At 44.5% G+C, this 23,946-nt stretch overlaps 1 protein-coding gene across 1 annotated transcript in view; it reads left to right on the top strand.

The window, feature by feature from the left end:
- Nucleotides 1–383: 383 nt before the first annotated feature.
- Nucleotides 384–23,946, top strand: part of ATP6V1C2 (ATPase H+ transporting V1 subunit C2) — a gene marked incomplete at its 5' end in the record, with an annotated part of 53,168 nt that continues 29,605 nt past the window's right edge. Inside the window, 2 exons of the mRNA XM_082851628.1 lie at nucleotides 384–512; nucleotides 3,109–3,176. Coding sequence (XP_082707754.1) covers nucleotides 384–512; nucleotides 3,109–3,176 — 197 coding nt within the window. The remainder of the gene's footprint in view (nucleotides 513–3,108; nucleotides 3,177–23,946) is intronic.

The raw sequence follows: 23,946 nt of genomic DNA on the forward strand, positions 1-23,946 counted from the left end.
GTCCAGCTTACTGGCCCCCATTTTATGATGCCAGGAATGGGTTTTTCGCTGAAGTAGGAGGGACAGGAATCACACTCCCCCTCCTTCTCTCCTCAAAACCAGTCAGAACCACCCTGGGAAGGAGTGTCTTTGGCAGTCTTTACAAAGACCTGAGGGCTTTCCAAGTGGAGATAAGCTTTGGGCAGATGGCTGTCCTTGGAACTGTAGAATCTGAACTGGAAGGTCAAAGGGGGGAACGAACGGGAAATGGGAAGAGTGGAGAGGATTAATTCAGAGGGAAGGGAGTGGTGAACAGGTAGAGGTATTTGACATTTCTCTCCTGTTTCTGTTTGTGTATGTTGCTGTGGTTCTGGTCAGTAACTGGATAAAAGAAGACTGGAAACATGTCCGAATTTTGGTTAATTTCTGCCCCTGGAGATAAGGAAAATTTACAAGCGCTGGAGAGGATGAATACAGTAACCTCCAAGTCAAACCTGTCTTATAACACCAAATTCACGATTCCTGATTTTAAGGTAAAATACCCCAGGAGGAGGAAGGAGGTGACGGGCTGGGGTGGTGTGGGTGTCTTCTGGAAAGCCAAGGAGAAAACAACAGGACAATGGCGCCAATGCTGAGGATCAGCCTGGCTGTGAAGCTGTACGGGGGGACTGGTCTGGATGGGACTTCACGAATAGCCCCAAATTAACTGTGATGCTTATGGACTTAGAGCTACAGGACAGAATGAGAGGGAGACAAGGGTGCGGCTAGCAGTGTCTTCAAAAAGTGGAAAGAGTGTCTTAAACACACGTGGGTCCTCATTGAGTTCTCAGATTCTTCCTGTTTTATCTTCAACATCTAAGAAGACCAACAATATACTTTAAATGTACAGGCTTGGAGAGGTTCAACCTTTTTTTTAATTTTTGGCTGCAGCGAGCGGGGGCTACTCTTCATTGCGGTGCACGGGCTTCTCATTGCGGTGACTTCTCTTGTTGCGGAGCACGGGCTGTAGGTGCGTGGGCTTCAGTAGTTGCGGCGCGTGGGCTCAGTAGTTGTGGCTTGAAGGCTTAGTTGCTCCGCGGCATGTGGGATCTTTGCAGACCAGGGATCGAACCCGTGTCTCCTGCACTGGCAGGCAGATAGATGCTTAACCACTGTGCCATCCCAGGAGAGGTTCATCGTTTTTTTTTAAATTAATTAATTAATTAATGTTTGGCTGCGTTGGGTCTTTGTTGCTGCACGCGGGCTTTCTTTAGTTGCGGCGAGTGGGGGCTACTCTTCATTGCAGTGCTCGGGCTTCTCATTGCAGTGGCTTCTCTTGTTGCGGAGCACAGGCTCTAGGCACACGGGCTTCAGTAGTTGTGGCTCACGGGCTCTAGAGCGCAGGCTCAGCAGTTGTGGTACATGGGCTTAGTTGCTCCGTGGCATGTGGGATCTTCCTGGACCACGGCTAGAAGCAGTGTCCCCTGCATTGGCAGGTGGATTCTTAACCACTGTGCCACCAGGGAAGCCTAAGAGGTTCATCCTTGATTGTGTTGTTGAACTGGGAGCAGGGCAGGCAATCCAGCATCCCTCTGGTTCTGGTGGAGAGAGAAGGAAGGAGACTTAGCGACAACTGGACAGATGGCAGAAAGAGATTTTATTTTATTTATTTACTTTTAAAATATTTATGTGGCTGCGCCGGATCTTAGTTGCAGCACGTGGGATCTTTAGTTGCAGCATGCGAACTCATAGTTGTGACATGCAGACTCTTAGCTGTGGCATGTGGGATCTAGTTCCCTGACCAGGGATCGAACCCAGGCCCACTGCATTGGGAATGCGGAGTCTTAGCCACTGGAGCACCAGGGAAGTCCCAGAAAGAGATTTTAAAATGAAACAAACATGGAAGAGGAGGAAGAGAATGTGCAATCTTCTTACTTCCAAAAGAGTGGACTTCTGGCCACACTTCCTCCTAGGGGAAGACGCCTAAGGCAGTCTTTCTGCCCTACAACTACATCATGGATTCTGGAGGGATGGTGCTGAACGCCCAGAGGTGGCTCTTCTAGTAAACTGCGCGTAATCCTTTTTCAAACCTCAGTTTGCCCCTCTGGGCTTTTCTGCATAGTTGTTAATGAGCTCCTACAGTTGTTAGTGTTTATGGAGCGTATGCTGGGGGCCAGGCTGTTTAAGCGCATCTTCCTGAATCTTCACACTCCCACTTTATAGATCAGGATGGGCTGAGAAAGGAGACCGGGGTTGTGGAGCTGGTAAGTGGCAACACTGGGTTCTGAACCCACATCTTGCTGATTTTTCAAGCCTGCCGTTGTTTGTCCAGGGTCAGACACTGTGAAGGTTAGTAAATTAAGCATCCTCTCATTGCTTACTACGTGGGAAGTGCTGTGCCAGGCCCGAGGGTACAAAGATGAAAAGAAGACATGACGTCTGCCAAAAGTTGCTTAAAATTAAGTTGTCTGAAAAGAAACAACACTTGCTAGGAATATCCAGACTTCATAGTTCCCTGATTACTTTTCAGCATCTGACGGGTGCTTGATGATGTGATAACAGACTTTTTCCTTCTGGTTCTGTGAGTAGACCTTTAAATACAATTTTGGACACAGTAATAATTTCCACAAGAAACAGCTCGTCCTAAGTAATCTGTAAGGAAAAGGACTTTCATGAAGGGAGTGGGAGGAAAAGCTGCCCTTGCCCCAGAAAGATCATTGTTAATAACAGCACAGAGGACCAGAGATAGGGATCGGCTGGACTGCCTTGGAGAAGAAAGGCTTTCAGAAGTGATAACTTCCTTGACGTGCTTTCTGTCTCATTGCTTCCCTGGCTGTGGTGATTCATCCCCGGAAGGGCAGACTGCCATTCTTAGAGGAAAATAAGCTGAGGGTAGACCACGACACATAGTCACTCCTTTCTGTGGCACAAATGACAGTTTATCCTGTTGGCCAAAAAAATAATGATAGTAATAATCATCATCATCCCAAATCCACTGGTTTCCCTTGAGAGCTCTTCTCAGTTTCCAGTTTCACCATTGACCAAGGACGACTGAGTCAAGATAGAAGAATTCCCTGTGCTATAGTTGAAACCCTGTGCCCCCCACCAGCTGCAAAGCCTGAGCATCTAACTTCTCTCCCATCTTTCTAGGTGGGGACCTTGGATTCCCTTGTTGGCCTCTCTGATGAGTTGGGGAAAGTCGATATCTTTGCTGAAAGGTAAAATATTTCTTATTTACTACATACAAGTGAGAATTTGACTCTGTTGTCAGAGGACACAGTGCTCTTGCTTTGGAGGAGGCCATACTTGCCTAAACCCGGTCCTGGAAGTCACAGGAAGAGACAGGGCAGGTCTCCGTGAGGGTGCCAGGTCGATGGCTGCACGTGGGGTCCCTTGCGTAGTTTTGTTTGCTGAGGCAGAGTTTTTTTTAGGGGGCTGCCTTCAAAATGAAGAGGGCTACGGCATAAGGTACTAAAACACTTAGAAAAACAGTTGGTGCAGTTTTCCCCACAAGGCTTTTTAAGTTTTTTGTTTGGTTTTGTTTTTGTAGGAACATATGCACGTATTAAAAAATTCAAGTACAAAGGGAAGCAAGTTATCCAGTGAAAATTGTTTTCTTCTCACCTATTTTTCAGTTTCCTGTCCCCTCATTTTTCCTCTTTTAAGGCAGTGTTATTATAATTTTTAGGAGAGCCTTCCAGAGACAGCCTGTACATGTACAAATAAATATGAACATATTCTTAAAAATAATTTTATACAAATGATAGCATATATTCTGCACCTTGCTTTTTCCCCTTAATCACATTTCTTAGAGATAGTTTCATGTCAGTCCATAATAGCATTTAAAATTTTTTTTAATTTTATTTTTAATTTTTTAATCTTTTAAAAAAACATTTAATTTATTTGGCTGTGTTGGATCTTCGTTGCTGCATGCGGGCTTTCTCTAGTTGCGACGAGTGGGGGCTACTCTTTGTTGTGGTGCGTGGGCTTCTCATTGTGGTGGCTTCTCTTGTTGCAGAGCATGGGCTCTAGGCACGTGGGCTTCAGTAGTTGTGGCTCGCGGGCTGTAGAGCGCAGGCTCGGTAGTTGTAGCGCACGGACTTAGTTGCTCTGCGGCATACGGGATCTTCCTGGACCAGGGCTTGAACCCGTGTACCCTGCATTGGCAGACAGATTCTTAACCACTGCGCCACCAGGGAAGCCCCTGCATTTTTTTTAAACTGGCTGCATTACCTTGAATAAATGTTACCTAATTTATTTGAATATTCTTATTGATGGACATTTAAGTTTTCTAGTCTTTTGCTATTACAAACGATGCTGTAATGACTGTCCTTTTTTGTACTTCTTTGTGCCCATGTAGGAGTGGGATAATTAAAAGTTGAAATGCTGCATCAAGGAGTATTTGCGTGTAAACATCTACAGATATGTCCATATTACCCCTCCATGAAGTTGTTCCTATGTGTACTCCCACCAAAATTGTATGAGGATATTTTAGTCTTCAAATCATTTATTTAAAAAAATTATTACAAATCTGGTACATAAACATTGGAAAATATTTATAGATCATAGAAAAGCATAAAAAAGAAAATACAAATCATACGATACAAATCACTTGTAAATATGCCATCCGGAGATAACTGGATATGCTACATTTGTTTTATTTGCAGTATGTAGGTCTAGCTTTTTCTATACATACATATTATTTATGCATACATATGTTAATAAAGGTGACTTCATGTTACACATTTTTTTTTTAAATAAATTTATTTATTTATTTTTGGCCACGTTGGGGCTTTGTTTCTGTGCACGGGCTTCCTCTAGTTGCGATGAGCAGGGGCTACTCTTAATTGTGGTGCGCGGGCTTGTCATGGCAGCGGAACACGGGCTCTAGGCGCGCAGGCTCAGTAGTTGTGGCGCACAGGCTTAGTTGCTCCACGGCATGTGGGATCTTCCCGGACCAGGGTTAGGACCCACGTGCCCTGCATTGGCAGGCGGATTCTCAAACACTGTGCCGCCAGCGAAGTCCCCATGTTACACATATTTTGTAACTTGCTTTTCCCTTCATATCTTGTTCTTTGGATCTCACCGTTACCTAGTCCACTGTAATGTTATACCATATGGATTTGCCATAATTTACCTTTTAGGTAGATTTTAAATAATAATACTTCCTTGTCTTGGTGAAGATGAAACTTGTTTAACAAGTGTTTTCACTTGGTTTTAAGAAAAATACAGGTGAGATAGGTGAGGAAGGAGTCTTCAGGGGCCAAGGCATACACCTACCAATCTGCATGACCAGGGGAGACCAGGGTTTGGCTGCCTGACCCTAAATAGCGGGTTTCCTATTTTCAGGGCCTGTGGACATGGGCTTTTTACCTGCTCAGTGGAATGGTGATGTGCATGCTACTGCCTTCTCTGATGCATTTTTACGGAAATTGTATAGTGAGGAGTTCTAGTGATCATACTTTGAGGTTTCTAATCTGCAGCTTGGTGCCATGGGCTAGAAATTAAGTTTTCTGTGTTCCAGTTGCTGTTCAGCCACCCATCGCCTAAGAATAAAAAGAATCCTTTGTTAGTAACGTTTTGCTCTATGTGGGATGTTGCACTAACCACACCAAGGCAAATCCTAATCACCAAGCAGTTTGTAGCTCACAGTCCTCGAGAAAGAAAACTAACCTTCACCTTTCTCATCTATGAAATGGGACAGCAGTGATCATCTCTGTGCTTTCAGGGAACAATGAAGGGGAGTGAAATCATGTTGAATCAAGAATGAGCAAATCCCAGGAAGTGTTCTATGAAAAACTAACATCCAAGAAAAAGTGGCTTGATCCCTAAGTATCAGCTCCTTTCTTAGGCTGCTCTGCCCCCTGGGGAGGTGGGTCTAACAGATACGGCGGAGGCCAGCCCACTGTCCTGGGCTGGAGATGCCTTTCCTCGGCAGCCCTGACACACCCCAGGACGAGGCTACGCGGTGAGGTGCAGCAGTGTTGGCTTCAGGGGAGTGAATTGTTGAAAAAAAAAAGAAAAGTGTGAATTGCTCTCAGGCCTGCTGCAGAAATGACAGCTAGTCAGCATTTTAATTTTTCTAGACCTTCCTTTGCTACCAATTTTCTTCCCTGGTGCAAGTCCTTAACCTCTTTCTTATTCACCAAAGCCCCCTCCACCTCTTATAAAATGCTGTGATCTTGGATTATTATCGCTTCCACTTTCCTTTTTTGTTTCTTTGTTTTTTTCACTAAGCGTTTGTGTTTTGTCCCGTAGCTATCGGTTGCACAAGTTACTCGTGTTTAAGAAAATGCGTGAGTAAGCCAAATTAAGGCCGTAATTGTGAAACAGATAACACCCGAATGAATTAAAGAATTTTTTGGTTTTTTTTAAACAGGGTGAGGTATGGAAGAATGAAAATCACTGGGCATTGTTTTATTATTTCCCTGTGGGTGTATATTCCCAAAAGCCTTCATCTCAGGGGGAGAAGAAAAGCGGTGTGGTCTGGACACCCTGAAATTCTTATTTCTAGCATTTATCTAGTCTAGGGGTCAGATAACTTTTGTTTGGGGCTTAATGCTGGAGCTTGGGGTAAAACAATGGCATACACTCATAAAATACAGAGATCAGCTTCAGTTAAAACGACGCAGGTGTTATTGGATAAATAAACCCTAGCTGGGTCTGTAACCCGGGCAGCATCAACCTGTCAGCACTGCTACTGGCCAGGAGAACAGAGAAGGATCAGGAGTTTTCAAGGTGTATTGTTTCCACATCCTTTTATTATTTATTTACTCGGTGCACTAGAGTGTTTTTCCACGTAGCTGGAAGGCAGCTTTTGCTTACTGGAGCCTTCCTTTTGTTTTTGATTTATCCCCCCATGCTGTGTTTGGTAATTTACTCTGTATTTGCACTGTAATTAATGAACTTTTGAGAAACCAAATGATTTTACCTTTAAAAGAGCCCTCCCTCCCTTTTTTTTTCTCTTATACGTTTGAGTCCTTCCCAGTATCTTAGCCTGTTTTGCAGTGTTGGTTAAAATATTACATTTCACCGGCGCTTCGGCTGTCAGAGGCACCTCATGAGTTTCTCTGGTACTTTGGTGACCGTCAGCTGCCCCGAGTGCATTACCTGGCTTGCGGAATGGCTGGTGGCTTTTCTTCAGCCACGTGGCTCCGTGAAGTTGACTGAGGGTTGGCTGATCAAAGATTCCGTATCCGAGGGTGGCTGTCTGCTTAGTGATGCAAGTCTCAGGAAGGTGGTTCTTCTAAGGGCATTCTAAAGAGAAGCAAAAATATAATTTAAAAAAAATGACCCAAGCTTCTCTTCTCTGTCACTGCAAGAACATCGGGATGCGATTACCTGCGTTGACGCAGTTTAGATTCACTGGAGACATGTCAGTTGAATGCCTGTTTATGCTGTTGTGCTGTGAGTCCTCAGGGCTGCTTGGTAGTCCCACCGTGTGTGCGCTGACCTCCTGCTCTCTGGAATCTAACTTTCCCTTATGCCCCACTCGCCCCTGTTATCGCCTGCTAATCCTGTTCAGCTCCCCCAGACTCTCCTCTCACCCACACCCACTGCCTGCAGACTTGCTGATTGACCCTCTTCTAGGACAACTGAGTGCGCCCGCTTCTTCATAACACCCTCCATGGTGGCCTTGTACATTTTCTTGTGGGATCGTTTGATGACTGTCTGTCTTCCCAGCTAGACTGTAAGCTCCAGAAGACCAGCTGAATGAATGAACGGAAGAAAGAATCCTGGAATATTCGAGCTGAACGGGTCCTTAGAGATCTAATCGAACTCCTTCATGTTCCAGATGGGGAAACATGCCCAGAGAGAAGTTCCTAGAAAGAGCTGGGTGGGCTGGGGGCAGTGGAGGGGGAATAGACCCTTGAACCAGATTCACTAATCCACCCATGTGTCCATCTGTGCCTACCCTTCCTCTCAGTGGCTCCCACCAGCGCCAACAGGAAGCTTAATAGTATTTTTTAATACAGACCTTGAAAGGTGACACCTTGAAAGGTGTCTTACTTGTGTTTTATTCATTGCTCAGATAATTATTGTTGACACTTTAAAAAAGTAATATATTTACACATTTAAAAAAAATCAAATGATATAAAAAGGTACAAAAAGAAAATTGAAAGTTCCACTTTCACCCCAGTCGCTCTCCCCATAGGTGGCCATTATTAGGATTTTGTGTGGTTCCTTCCCTGGTGAAAAAAGACAAAATGAAACACACACACACACACACACATGCACACGCACACGCACACGCACATTCACGATCCAACCCAATATTTACAAATTTTATTTCGGGATATCTACTTAGCACAAACAGATTTGCAAAGATCCTATTCATGATTCATTTAGGATTGCACTGAAATTAGTGGAGATTAACAGTCTTAAAACTTTGAGTGTTTCCATGCGCACAGTTCATCTTTCAATTGACTTAGTTCTTTTTCTTTGTTCCTCTGGTAAAGCTTTAATGGTTTATTCAGAAGGTCCTGCAAAATATCTTATTTTTTCCCCAAGTGTTACAGGTTTTATTTTGTTGCTATTGTAAATGAGATCTTTTCTTTAAATGCTTATTGTTTGTAAATAGGGATTTTTCACATTAACTTAATGACGTGACAACTTATGGAATTTCCTTGTTGTTTCTAATGATTTTTCAGCTTATGTTCTAAGGTTTTTAGGCATGTGATCATATTGTCTGTAAGTGACAGTTTTCCCTGCTTTTCCCTCATTTTGTTTTCTTGCTTAATTGCAGAGGGTAGTAGCCCAGAAAAATGTTTAATTTGTCAGTGACGGTAGTGGGCATCGTATTCTCGTTCCTGCCTTTAATTTGGATAATTTTAGTGGCTCACCATTAAATATCATTGAGCTCTTGTTTTTAAATATGCTATTATCATGCTAAGGAAGTATCTGTTTCTGTTTTACTAAGAGTTCATCTGGAATAAGTATTGTAATTTTTTTTCAAATTCCTTTTGTGGCATATAATGAATTGGTCCTATGTTGTTTCTTTCTTTTCCCTTGACCTTAATATGGTATATTTATTAATAGATATCATAATTATTGAATCATCCTTGCATTCCAAGGAGAAACCCTACTTGGGATGTTGACCTCTGTTTGCTAATGTTGGAAGATTTTGCATTAGTAATCATGAATGACAATAATACTAACATCATAATGTTATCATAACATAGTGATAGTTAACATTTATTGAATGCCTACTCTGTGACAGCCCAGAGATTTCAATAACTGGTGAAGCTAAAGTTGGAGGCCAGGGAGTCTGGCTGCAGAGTCCTCATGCTTTTCTTTTCTTTGTGAATCTCATTCCTTTATTCTAGCTCAAGCTTTGTCTCCTGAAATGTAACCCTTTGATTTTTTTTTTTTTTAACATCTTTACTGGGTATCATTGCTTTACAATGGTGTGTTAGTTTCTGCCAGAGTCCTCATTCTTAACCACAGTATTAAAATTGGTCTATTGTGTGACAGCACACAATTAAAAAGCCATATTAGCGTAAGAAAAGTGGTGGCTTTGTAAGAAGAATTCCGGAAGCTTTCCTTCTTTCTCCATTCTCTCTACACTGTTCAAAATGACATCAACTGACCACATGGGACTTCTAAGCACTTGAGATGTGGCTAGTTTGAATCGAGATGTGTGAAGTTTAAAATACCCATCAGATTTTGAAGAACCTGTACGTACAAAAAAAAGGATGTAGAATATCTCAATATATTTTTATGTTGGTTACCTGTTAAGATAATAATATTTGGGATATTGGGTTACTTACATAAAATATATGATTAAAATTAATTGAGTCGTTTTACTTTTTAAAATGAGGCTACTAGAGATTTTTATATTATATGTCTGGTTCAATTCTATTTCTATTGCACAGCACTGGGCTAGAGCTCTGACAGTGCCTCTCAAACACACACATGAGTCCCCTGGGGGTCTTGACAAAATGCAGAGTCTGACTCAGTGTGTCTGGGCTGAGCCTGGGATTCTGCATTTTCCCAGGCTCCCAGTGATACTGGGGCTGTGGCAGACCGCCCTTGGCATGGCATGGTCAAACAGGGGCTCTCAAAGTGTGTGAGTCAAGTCATCTGGAAGATTTGGTAAAACAGGTTCCTGGGCCCCCTCCAGAATTTCTGATGCAGCAGGTCTGACGTGAGGCTTGAGAACCTACATTTCTGGGAGTTCTCAGGCGATGCTAATACCGCTGCTTGTCCTGGCGCCGTGATTGAGAACAGCTGCGTTATTTTAGTTTAGTTTTTTCTTTTTAACATCTTAATTGGAGTATAATTGCTTTACAGTGGTGTGTTAGTTTCTGCTGTATAACAAAGTGAATCAGCCATATGTATACATAAATCCCCATATCCCCTCCCTCTTGCCTCTCCCTCCCACCCTCCCTATCCCACCCCTCTAGGTGGTCACAAAGCACCGAGCTGGGAACAGCTGCTTTAGATGGTACTGGGATGATTCGTTTCTGGAAAGTTTAAAATATGTCATTGTGACATATTGGGGCTTCCTGCTGAATTTCCAGTATTCTCTCGGTTTTCTCTTTGGGAGAAGAGGTGTATGGATTTTGGTAAATTCATTTTCCTAGAAAATAATCTATTACCATCAACTTTTCCAAGTTATTTGCATTGAGTTTGATATTGTTGTGAGTTTTATAATTGTCTCTGCTAATTTCTCATTTTGTGTGTGTGTGTGTGTGTGTGTGTGTGTGTGTGTGTGTGTTTTCTTTGATTAGGCTACCCAGCAGTTTTACCTATATCACTCTTTAAGAGAAGCAGCCTTTTTTCTCAATTTTTTAAAATCAATGTTACCCTTTTCTGATTTCTAATTTTCACGTTTCTGCATTTATCTTAGTTTCCTTCCTCTTGCTTTGCTTGGGTTTATTTTCCTGCTCTTTTCTGTGAAACAACTGAGTTACATGCTGCGTTCATTTATGTTCTTTTTTGTTTCATTCTGTAATGTTTAAGGTGATGGATTTTTCTCGGCATATTATGTAACTTTTGGAATTTTCCTTATCATTTTTTTCTAGATGTTCTGCAACTTTTTAAATGCTTTTAAAAATTTCTGGACTGTTGAGTTTTTTTGTTGTTCTGTTTTCGTTTTTCACTTCTAATTCCATTGCTTTGTCGTTAGAGAATAAAATAAGTGCTATTTCTACCTTTGGGAATTTGAAGTTTTCTTTGCTGCTTTTTCTAAGTGTTGCATGGGTGCCTGAGATGGGTGTGGTCTCTTGTTTTCATTGTAGAGTTGATATATGTCTGTTGGACCCACAGTATCGATGATTTTCATATCTGCTGGGTCCATGTTTCTAACCTTGATGCACTTTGCTGCTCTTACTGCTGGATCATAAAGGTCTGTGACAGTTATGACTCCACTGAGGGTTGCCCCTTGATGTTCTCTAGAGTCTCTGTTATATTGTTCCCTGTCTTGAGTCCACACCACCTGCCGGTTGTCACATCCCTGTTTTGCTAGGGGCCATTCTTTGATTACCCGTTGTATACCAGGCACTGTATTAGGTGCCTTCCATTTCTCTATTTCCTCATGAGATCTTCACCACAGTCCCAGGAACTGGGTGAATATCCCCACGTTCTAGATGAGAACATTGATGTTCTCAGAGTTAAGTCACTGTGCAGGATCATAGCTGACATGTGTCAGGCCTTCACTGGTCCCCCTGCTTCTCTCCCTTCCTGGCAGATGGCGGGGTTAACTTCTTTCCCGCCCGACCTACCCTTCATCCCCTCCTTCAAAGCCTGCTGGGATAGTCTCTGCTTTGACAGCCCCCAACCAGCTCCCGGGGTTCTCACCAAAGCGGAAGTCCCACCTGCAGGGAAGGAGCGGGTGTTGATTTCTGTGCAGGAGGCCACCGGGCCAGCGCCAGCCTCAGGCAACATTGTGAAACTCACAGAGTGATTCTTTGGAGGTTAAATTTAGTATCAGGCCCCTCCTTTTCATTTATTTATTTTCTTAATTTTTTGGCTGCGTCAGGTCTTGTGGCGGCCCGCGGGCTTCTCTCTAGCTGTGGTGTGCGGGTTTTCTCTTCTCTAGTTGAGGCACACGAGCTCAGTAGTTGTGGTGCGCAGGCTTAGTTGCCTTGCGGCATGTGGGATCTTAGCTCCCTGACCAGGGATCAAACCCGTGTCCCCTGAATTGGAAGGCGGATTCCCTACCATTGGACCGCCAGGGAAGTTCCCCCCTTCCATTTTAGACCTGGATCAGCTCCTGGGAGCCACGGCTCCACTGTTCTCCAGACCTCAGCCCAGTCCTGTCCACACAGCACTCTTCACGCCTTACATAGATGGCAGCCACTTAGACTTATTTTCAGAGGCTTAAGGGGCAGCTTTAAATGGTTCTTTTTTGGCACTGGCTTTATGTCCGAAGTTAATATCATTCTCAACCGACAGCTTATATGTTTCCATTCTCCTCTTACGTGGTCTTTCCCACCTCAGTCAAAGGCTCCCGGGGCCCAGGCACCGAGCAAACGGTCTGGGCCCCTCCTTCCTGACCCTCCACTTGAGACCCCAGTGAGGACCGAGCCCGGCGGCCTCCGCCTGCCGAACCTGTCCCGTTTCCGTCCACTCCCCTGCCTTCAACCAAACCACCTTCTTCCCATTCTGTATTTGTGCACCAAACTCCTGACCCAGGCCCGCCACCTGCCACCTCACCTTCGAAGGGGGGGCCCCCTGTCGTCATCCCATCTCAGTTGGAATGTCACCCCCTCCAGAGGCCTTCTGTGGGCTACCAGCCAGCCGAGCCCCTCTAGGTCACCCTATTTTAATTCTCTGCCTTCCACACACCACTGTGTAACACTCTCCTCGTTTGTCTTTGTGTGTCTCTTGTAGAATATGTGCCCCAAGGAAACAGGGACGGTATTTCTGTGCGCGGCTCCTGGCTCAGAGTGTGTGCTGAATTCATATCTATCGGGTACATGTCCATCTCACAGTAGTGGGCCTCCTCTTCTAGCACCTGTACCATCTCCTGGGGAACGTAAAAGATTTACAGGTCCTGGGGCACCACCTCCAGGGATGCTGATTGGGTCCGGTTGGGGTAGGGCCTGGGAATCTGCGTTTTAAAGGGGCCTCTGGGTGATCCTGAGGCAGGTGGGCTTCCGACTTTGAGGACCGGTGTTCATAATGGCGCTTACACAGCTATTTAGCCCACTGGATCCTAACGTACTTCTAGGAAGCATGTCTTAAGGCCAGGGATTCTAAATTTATATTTAAAAACTTACAACAAAGTTTTTTGTATTTTTTGTGTGTGTGTGGTTTTTTTGTTTGTTTGTTTGTGAACAGGTAATACGTTCACATGCATCAAAGATAAAAACAATATAAAAGGCTCTACGTGAGAAGTTTCCCTTATGCTCTCCCCGTCCAACTCCCTCCTCAGCCCCCACTTAGGAAGCTGCTTGTATGAATTGCTTGGATACATTGCTGGTCCTTCTTTATGCAAATACAGGCAAATTCCAGCATAGATTTTCATTTCTCCCCTTTTCAAATACAAAGTAGTAATCCACATGTTTAGCATCTTGCTTCTTTTTCACTTAACAATATATCCTGGGAGATTTTTCCCGTCAGTACATAGAGAGCCTTCTCGGTTTTAAGCTACCTTGAATTCCACATGGGGGAGGTATCATAGTTTATTAACCAGCCCTAGAAGTGGATGCTTGCCTTATTTACTTTTATGGGGAAGGGGGTCATTACCAACAGTGCTGTAGGGTGTAATCTTGCTCCAGCATCATTCCCTTGCACATATAATTGTGCAGGTGTATCTGCAGGATGAATTCTCAGAAGCAAATTGTTGGATCCCCAGGTCACTGCTGTGGCCTCTCCCGTCGCGGAGCACAGGCTCCGGACGCGCAGGCTCAGCGGCCATGGCTCACGGGTCCAGCCGCTCCGCCGCATGTGGGATCCTCCCTGACCGGGGCATGAACCCGTGTCCCCTGCATCGGCAGGCGGACTCTCAACCACTGCGCCACCAGGGAAGCCCTGCCTTTGTAATTTTAATGGATGTCAGATTTCTCTGACCATTTTGCATTTCCACTAGCAATGAAATTAAGGGGTCCCCATTTTCCTACAATCTTTCTAATCAAGTATGCTGTCAAATTTGGGGTTTTTTATGAACCTGATAGGTAAGAAATGGTACCTCAGTGTAGTGTAGGCTTTTTTTTTTAAAAACGGCTTTATTTAGACGTAAATGATGTACAACAAATGGCAAATTCTTAAAGTGTACATTTCGAATGATGAGTTTTGACATATATACATCAGTGAAACCATCACCACAGTCAAGATAGAGCACATCTGTTACCCCCGAAAGTTCCTTGTGTCACCTCCTCAACAGTGATCTGCTTTCTGCCACTGTAAGAGTGTGCATGTGCTTTAGAACATATATATAAATTTATGTATTTATTTATTTTTGGCTGCATTGGGTCTTTGTGGCTGCTTGCGGGCTTTCTCTAAGTTGTATTGAGTGGGGGGCTTCTCTTCATTGCAGTGCGCAGGCTTCTCATTGCGGTGGCTTCTCTTGTTGCGGGGCATGGGCTCTAGGTGTGTGGACTTCAGTAGTTGTGGCATGCGGGTTCAGTAGTTGTGGCTCGCGGGCTCTAGAGCGCTGGCCCAGTAGTTGTGGTGCGCGGGCTTAGTTGCTCCGCAGCATGTGTGATCTTCCCGGACCAGGGCTCGAACCCGTGTCCCTTGCATTGGCAGGCAGATTCTTAACCACTGCACCACCAGGGAAGTCCTAGTACTTTTATATAAATGGAATGATATAGTATGTACTCTATTTTTTTGGTTTGGTTTTTCCATTCTGTATCATTATTTGAGGTTTACTGATGTTGTAGTGTGTATATTAATTGTCTTTTTTTTTTTTCTTTTTTTACTGCCGAGTAGTATTCCATTTTATGGGTAAGCCACAATTTATTCACCCATTGGAGGACATTTAGATGGTTTCCAGTTTTGGACTATTTAAGTTGTTATGAATATCCATGTACCTTTCTATGTTGACATAGTTTTCATTTCTCTTGGGTAAATACCTATTCCTTGAGGCAGCTAGGCTCCTGGTACCCAAAGTGTGATTGCATACCTCCCCTTTGACCCTCAAGCCTTTGCATTGCTTCCTGACCCTGTGGGATGGTAGTGGCTTAGATGAGGGCCAGATTAGGACCCTCTAAAGCATGGTGTCCCAGGGCGTGGCCCCCTTGCCATGGACTAAGCTTGATATTACAGCTGCATTGAGTACTACTATTTTGTAGACATAAGGGATACTGATTTTTTTTTAAAGAAATGCCCATTCTTTGAAAAGTTCACGTTCTGGGAGATGAGGCAGCAGAGTAAAGCAAACGTCTGGATCCTGTCGGTGGCACGTGAGTGAAGCAGGGAAGGCTGGGGACCGTGGTGGCTCTGAGGACCATTGGGCTGATTTCTTGCTTCACATCCTAAGGCGCTTATCCACTAGCCAGCCAGGATTTGCTGAGCGTCTGTGTGTTTTCTAGGAGCCACTATACGTTTGCTTGAGCTGATGATAGCTTAATTAATAAATTTTCAGAGATCTGTTTGTTTAGTGGTGACCAGATGAGGAAACCAGCACTTTAGCAGTGTGATAATTTATATGATGGAGGGAGGGTCCTGGTGTAAGCCCCCTGAGGGCAACAACTGTGGTCTGTTCGTTCACCGCTGTTTCCCATAACATCGCCTGGTGCATAGCAGATACAGTATGTTCTTGCTGAGTGCGGGAGGCAACAATTTTTTTTTTTAATGGTAGTTCCTTTTTTTTTTTAATTGGGGTACAGTTGATTTGCAATGTTGTGTTAGTTTCAGGTGTGCAGCAGAGGAAGCAACGTGTTGTGGGTGGAGGTGTTCTCCAACGCTCTCTTGTACAATATTTGTTAGGGTTGACTTGCCTTGAGGAGGGGGCGCTTGGGCTGTTATAAAGGGTGAGTAGCATCCAGGTAGCTTCAGAAGACTGGCCTGGGAAGGGCAAAGGAGGGGAAGAGGGTGGAGAAAGAGGAGGCCGACAGGGAGGGGTTTTCCTTGTAAACTCTGCTAAGGAGTTGGAACGTCAATATTTGAACTTCTTGAGTTGAAGCAATGCGATGGCATGCTAAGATGTGTATTTTTAGAGATCCCTCTGGCTGCCATGGGAGGGAGGGGCAGGAGGAGGCCAGATTGGGAGAGGCAAGGAAAGCACAGTGGAGGCTGTTGAAGGAAACCTGGACGAAGTTGGCATGACCTGCCTGGGACAGCGACCCAGGGCAGGGCTTGGACAGATTTCTGGTAATTGTAAAATATAGTGGTGGTGGGAAAAAAGGGGGTAGAGCTAAGGAACTCTGGGGGAGGTGGCGACATCCAGCATAAATGACCAAACCATTCCTTGACATTCTCCACGCTGGGCCTCCACCCTTGGAGCCAAGAAAAAGGCCGAGACATTCTTTTATAAAATTGAGATATAATTCCACACTGCAGCATTCCTCCCCTTAATGTATAAACTTCACTTGTCTCTAGTATATTTACAGAGTAGCCCAGCCATTGCCACTACCTAATTCCAGAACGTCGCCATCGTCGCCAAAGGGTGATTGGAACCCATTGCCGTCCCCTCCCAAGGGGCGTCAAGCTGTCCTAGAGGCCTAGTTTCTGTCCTGTCAGCTCCCCAGGAGCTGTGTGACCTCAGGCAAGTCCCCACCTCGCCTTGGCCCCTGAAGGCCCTTCCAGCTGTGACCCCATATGATGATTCTGGGTGGGCAAATTATGTTATGGTCATACTTCCATGGCTCTAAAGTAATGTTAAAGATATTTCAATGGCCGGGGTGGGGGGCTTGTTTCATTTTATTTTTTATGGTAATAAAACACAGATGATTCTACTATAATTAACACCCTAATTAGCATCTTAGCATGGATCCTTGTCTTCATTTTTGGTTACCTCCTAAAGTTGCACTTCCGAAAGTGAAATTACAGGTTCAAAGGATGTAGAAATATTTAAAGCTGCTTGTACGCGTTGCTAAATTGTTTTCCAACGAGGTTGCGAGAACGTGCTGTTTCATCAGACCCTCATTGATTCAGTGCCTTTAAAAAACGGCGTTCACGTCCCTGGCAAGATGAAAATGACGTATGATTGTGTGAATGTGGATTTCTTGGGTCACCAGCACGAGCAAGTACACTTTCGGGTGTTCCTGAGTCACCTGTCATCCCACTTTGTGGTCTGCCATTTCTGACCTTGACCTCTCCATCCCCTGGGAAGGCTGCGGGTGGTGCCAGTCTGGCGGCACCCTTCACCTGTGAGCCCTGGGGCCCCTGCCATTGGGCGTGGTGACCGGGCTGCTTGGTGGGTTGACTTTGGGCAAACTCTCCAGAACGTAGACAAATGTGTGCTGATGCTCAGGGTCTAACTGCCCGCTTATTCCTAAAAGACCCCAGAGCATTTCAGTACCACTTCAGAACAAGTAGCCTTCCTCTCCTCCACGTTCCACTAGGGGGCAAATTTTCTCTGGGGGTAGGTTGGCGCTTTTTTTTTTTTTTTTTTTTTTTTTGGTGGTGGCATGTGGGATCTTAGTTCCCCAACCGGGGATCGAACCCGTGCCCCCTGCAGTGGAAGCGCAGAGTCCTAACCACTGGAGCGCCAGGGAAGTCCCGGCAGGTTGGCTTTTTGGAGAGGACCAAGAATTTCTATGCTGTGTTGTGGGCAAGTTGAGCTGCACAAAGCCAACCTGGCCAGAACCCGTTCTGTTCTGAGTGACGGTGGCAGGGGGCGGGGTGACTTAACTGAGTGGCATTCCTCTAAAGGTGGAAATATTTGTCTATTTCTGAAACAGTTTCTGAGAATCAAGGGCAGAATTCAAAGTAAGCTGTAAGTGGGGCCAGAGTCCCCAGAGCAGGGACCTCCCAGAGACCCCACTGGATCTTGTTTTTCTAAAAAGAAAGTCACTGAATTGCTCTCCTCACATTTTCCTGATGACTTTGCTGCGGGACATGTCCCTTGGCCGAGGAGGAAGCAGAGAGACAAAGGAGCGGGTGAGGTGCCTCGGGGCTCCTGAGTCACCAGAGGAGCCGTGGGGAGCAGGCTGCCTACCTGTGTGGAAGCTTCTGGACCTCACTGCTCAGGGCCGCCGTGTGGCTGCAGAGGGAGACTGGGCCTGTGGTGGCACCTTTACCTTGACTCTGAGGCCAGTTAGCGCTGAGGGAGGGGCTTGGGGTTTGGGTCCCCCATAGCGGGGCACGTCAATCCCAGGTGTGCTGCCAGCAGCTGGTGTGGAGGATGGAGACTGGCTTTAGAGGCAGGGGTACAGGACTGGTACTAGCTGATGCTGCGGCCACCAGCAAAGGGCCAGGGGCGGGGGGAGTTTCTTGGCCTCCCTGAATCTGTTTCCTCAGCTCCTGGGGGCTTCTCCTTCTCTGTCCTGAGGATTCAGATGTATCTGTGCCAAGGGCCCTTCTGAGGACCGAGGGCAGCTCTCTAGATGGAGCCGCTGTTACCCTTGCTTAAGACCCTATGGAAACTCCCTCTTCCCTGCCTGTCACCTGTTGGCCCTCTCTCCCAGGCTTGGGGTCCTTTCAGAAAACCAGACCCACCTTAGTCTGCTCTGCCTGAATTACCCAGAAAACCCAGGGGAGGGGGGATGCCCTCTTTCATGTCCCTTACACTTGCACTCAGGACCTCGGAACCTGACAGCCGTGCTCTCTTTATGAGAGAACTGGGTATAGGAGACCCAGCCCTTCCCACAGAACAGGGGGAGAGGCAGGTGGGTACAGATCGCCCAGCCGAGGCGGAGCGCCCTGATGAAAGTGTGGCCCCCAGGGATGCTTTGCTGTGCACAGCTTGGCGTGGAGACACCATTTAGGAAGCACCTCCTCTGTGCTTGAGCCCTGGGGCAGGGGCACTCAGGTGAGTGGGGATCAGCCCACTTCCACCTAGTGTGGGACAGGCTTCCTGCCCCGGCTACTCCTTCCCCTGACAGACCTGGGCCTGGAAAAACGCTGAGGCCCTGCACGCCAGACGGCCAGATGAGATTGCAGGAGGAGAGGCGGTAGACAGAGAGATCTCAGAAACACCTGCCTAGCTGTGCTCTTAGCTCTTGAGCCCTCATATACCCCAAGGCGCAGCAGGGATTCTGGGCCCCCTTGGAGCCCAGGGTGCAGAAATCAGCAGTGCTCAAGGTGCCCCGGAAGATTTGTAGAAAGGGAGGACAGGGTGTTTCTGCATACTCGGCCACAGGCATCTCCGTCTTTCCTGACTCTTAGCCCTGCCGCTCCAGGTCTCTGGATTCTGCCTGCTTAGCTCCTGAGGGCCTCCTCCCTTCTCCATTCCCGACCTGCCCCGCCTCCCGCCTGGGTGATGCCCCCCACCCCCATCTTACTCATTCTCCCCGTGGGGGCTCCCCAGATGACTGCCACGGTATCAGCAGTTAATTTGAAAGAAATCTTAATGGGCTGTGCCCAGGTAGATGCTTTTGACTTATTCCTTTATTAGCTTCTTGCTTTGTGTATTTGCAGGACCATTATTGGTCTTTTTATTATTAATACATAATCATGCTGGTTTTTTTAAGTCCAAATTCCACCTCTACAGTCCCACTCCCCCAAGGACACCATTTCCACAATTTATTGTGAACCTTTATAGACTTTTCTATACATAATACAAGTTTGAGTGTTTATGTCTTTTGCTTTTTACAAAAATGTGGTCATAACTATAGATACTGTTTATTATTTGCCTTTTTTCCTTTTATTCCGTGACGTACAACCTTTCATGGCAGTCTGAGATACCTCCCTCATTGCTTTTGGTTTGTTAGTTTGTTTTTAGTTTTTTGGCCATGCGGTGTGGCATGCGGGATCTCAGTTCCCCAATCAGGGATCACACCCGCTCCCCCTGCAGTGGAAGTGCTGAGTCTTAATCAATGGACCGCCAGGGAAGTCCCTCTGCCTCATTGTTTTTTAGAGATTCCTTGGTGATCCATTATATCAGCTGGGTCCCCTATTGATAACATTGAGATGACTTCCTGTCTTCTGCAATTACAGACCATGCCACAGCCCACATCCTTGTGTATACGTTTTTTTGCGCAGGAGCCAGCGTATCAGAAGGGCCAATTCCTAGAAGTAGAATTGCTGGGCAAAAATATCTGTGTGTTAAAAACGTTTGATCGATATTCTGAAAATACTCTCTTGTAAAGCTGTTCATTTGACACTCCATGTCAACGGGGCATGGGTATTCCCATTTCCTAGAGTACTTGCCAGTGCTGAAATTATAAATCTTTTTACTGTGCCCATCTGGTAAGTGAAAAATGCTTTATCACAGCAAGTGAGGTTAAGCTTTTATCCTGATGTTTATGGGTGACTTTTTGTTGTTCTGCCAAGCATTTTACCGGGCCTCCTCACCATCAGTGTTGGCTGGTGATTTTGAGCCCTTTTCAGTGCTTGTTGGCCATTTGTATATCTCCTTTGGAGAAATGTCTGTTCAAGCCCTAGGCCCATTTTTGAATGAAGTTGTATGTTTTTATGTTGTGATTTTTAGGGATTCTCTATATATTCTGAATATTAATCCCTTATCAGATGGTTTGCAATTTTTTTCTCTTATGCTGTGAGATGCCTTTTTATCCTGTTGATAATGTTTTTGATGCACTGTTTAAAATTTTTCAAGTCCAACTTGTATTTTTTTTTCTTTTTTTGCCTGTGCTTTTGGTGTCATATTGAAGAAATCATTTCCTAGTCCAATATCATTAAGTTTTTGTCTTGTGATTTACTCCAAGCATTTTATGGTTTCAGGTCTTACATTTAGGTCTTTGATCCATTTTGAGTTAATTTTTATATATGGTGTTAGGTAAGGGGTTAAATTAACTTCATTCTTTTACAGTTTTCCCAGCACTGTTTGTTGAAATAATTGTCCTTTCCTCATTGAATGCTGTTGGCCCCTTTGTGAAAAATCATTTGATCATATATGTGAGAGTTTATTTCTGGGGTCTCTATTCTATTCCATTGGTCTATATGTATGTATATGCTAGTACCACACTGTTTTGATTACTGTAGATTTGTAGTAAGTTTTGAAATCAAGAAGTATAAGTCTTTCAGCTTTATCTTTATTTCTTCAAATATTCTCTCTGCTCCTTTCTCTTCTTTTTCTGGGACTACCACAATGCATATGTTGGTCTACTTGATGGTGTCCCATAGGTTCCTTAGGCTCTGTTCACTTTTCTTCTATCTTTTTATTTCTGTTCCTCAGACTCAATAATTTCCAATGTCCTGTCCTCAATTCACCGAGTCTTTCTTCTTCCTGCTCAAATCTGCCTTTGAATTCCTCCAGTGAATTTTTTATTTCAGTTATTGTACTTTCCAGCTCCAGAATTTCTTTTAGGTTTCTCCTTAGGTTTTCTATCTCTTTATTGATATTTCCAGTTTGCTCATACTTTGTTTTCTTAACTTTCTCTGCATCATCTTTTAGTTCTTTGAGCATCTTTAAGACAATTGTTTTAAAGTCTTTGTCTAGTAGATCTGCCATCAGATCTTTTTCAGGGACAGTTTATGTTGATATATGTCTTTCCTTTGAATGGGCCCTATTTTCCTGTTTCTTTTATGTTTTGTGATTTCTTTTGTTGTTGTTGAGCCCTGGACATTTGAATCTAATAATGTGGTAACTCTGGAAATCAGATCCTCCACCTTCCCCAGGATTTGCTGGGTTTTGTTGTTTTTGCTTATTATTAAAAAAAAAAATTATTGTTGTAGTTTGTCTCTGTGCCAAGGACCAGCCTGAGGTGTAAACTTAAAGTCCCCTTAAGTCTTTTCTGAGGCTTTCCCTGGACACGCACAGCCATTTTCTAATTTCCCCCATGTGCACAGTTGTTTTTGAATGTCCTAGTCTTAATGTCCGGCTCCCAAAAATGGGAAAAAAAGAGAAAAGAAGGGAGGAAAAATGGGCACTGGCCCTTTAAATCCCTTGGGAGTCACTACAGCTAGAGGGAGGGGGTTTCCCAACAATGTGGGGAGGTGGCAGCAATGGCTGCCCACCTCTTCGTCTGTGCCTCTGTGATCAGAAGCAGCAGTCAGAGCAGATTCTCCACTGTTTGGAGGACAGGGTCCTTTGCCCACCCTGGCTCCTGCAAACTGTATCAGCTGCTCCAGGAACACAGGGCTGCCTGCCATGGCTGGGGGTGGGGAGGGATGGCTGCTACTGTGCTAAGAGCTGAAACTGACCCAGATTGACTGCAGTTTTATGGTTTAAGCCTCCACCCGACAGTTGCAAGCCTTCAATAGGCTCCAGAGCTCCAAAACAGTCACAGAACAGCAGATAGACTCTGCCAGTGCCACTGTTGTCTAGGTGGGCAGACAGATTCCTGGTGCTTCTGACTCTACTGTAGTCCTGGAATTCTCTCCCACTTATCACCGTTTTAACCATTCTTAAAATAGTTCAGTGGCATTAAGTACATTCACATTGTTGTGCAACCGTCACTGCCATTCATTTTCAGAACTCTTTCATCTTGCAAAACTGAAACTCTGCTAACCCATTTTACACTACACTAACTCCTTATTCCCTCTTCCTCCCAGCTCTTGGAAACCATCATTTTACTTAAGGTTTCTATGAATTTGACTCTAGGTACCTCATTTAAGTGTAATTATACAGTGTTTCTTTTTTTATTTCACTTAACATAATGACCTCAAGGTTCATCCATGTTGTATCAGGCAGCAGAATTTCCTTCCTTTTTAAGGCTACACGATTATTCCACTATATGGGTAATACCACGTTTTGTTTATCGATTCATCCACCAACGGGCACTTGGATTGCTTCAATCTTTTGGCTCTTGTAAATAATGCTGCTATGTTTATTTATTTTTATTCATTATTATTTATTTAATTATTATTATTTATTTCGTTTCTTTTGTTTTCTACTTACAAAAGTAACATTATGTCTTAATTCAAGCATGACATTACAGAAGTACATAGAAAGGGAAAAGTGCTGTTCTTGTACCCACAAAGGTAACCAGTGTTAACAGTTTGGTGTCTTTTCTTTCAGGATTCTCGTTTAGGTGTATACTGACATATAATTTTTTAAAGTGGGATTATAGGGTTTCCCTGGTGGCGCAGTGGTTGAGAGTCCGCCTGCCGATGCAGGGGACACGGGTTCGTGCCCCAGTCTGGGAGGATCCCGCATGCCGCGGGACGGCTGGGCCCGTGAGCCATGGCTGCTGAGCCTGCGCGTCTGGAGCCTGTGCTCCACAACGGGAGAGGCCACAGCAGTGAGAGGCCCGCGTACCACAAAAAAAAAAAAAAAAAAAGATAGTATCTGTTGGACTTCCCTGGCGGTCCAGTGGTTAAGACTCTGCACTTCCAATGCAGGGGGCACGGGTTTGATCCCTGGTAGGGAAACTAAGATTCCCACATGCTGTGTGGCCAAAAAAAACAAAGATAGTATCTTGTAAAAAAATATTTTTTCTTTTCTTTGTTTTACCAATTTTTAAAAATTGAATGTTATTTTACAATGTTGTGTTAGTTTCAGGTGTACAGCAAAGTGATTCAGTTTTATATATATATACATATATATATATATTCTTTTTCAGATTCTTTTCCATTATAGGTTAATGTAATGGTGATTATAGGTTATTCAATAAGATATTGAATATAGTTCCCTGTGTTTTACAGTAGGTCTATGTTGTTTATCTATTTTATGTATAGTAGTAAGTGTATATTAATCCCAAATTCCTAATTTATCTTTCCCCTCCCCCCCATTGTCCCCTTTGGTAACCGTAAGTTCATTTTCTATGTCTGAGAGTCGGTTTCTGTTTTGTAAATAAGTTCATTTGTATCATTTTTTTAGATTTCACATATAAGTCTTTCTCTCTCTGACTTACTTCACTTAATATGATAATCTCTAGGTCCATCCATGTTGCTGCAAAAGGCATTATTTCATTCTTTTTCATGGCTGAGTAATATTCCATTGTATATATGTACCACATCTTCTTTATTCACTCATCTGTCGATGGACATTTGGGTTTGTTTCCATGTTTTGGCTATTATACACAGTGCTGC

Source organism: Leucopleurus acutus, assembly GCF_964270905.1.
Source record: "Leucopleurus acutus genome assembly, chromosome: 12".
Taxonomy (NCBI): Eukaryota; Metazoa; Chordata; class Mammalia; order Artiodactyla; family Delphinidae; genus Leucopleurus; species Leucopleurus acutus.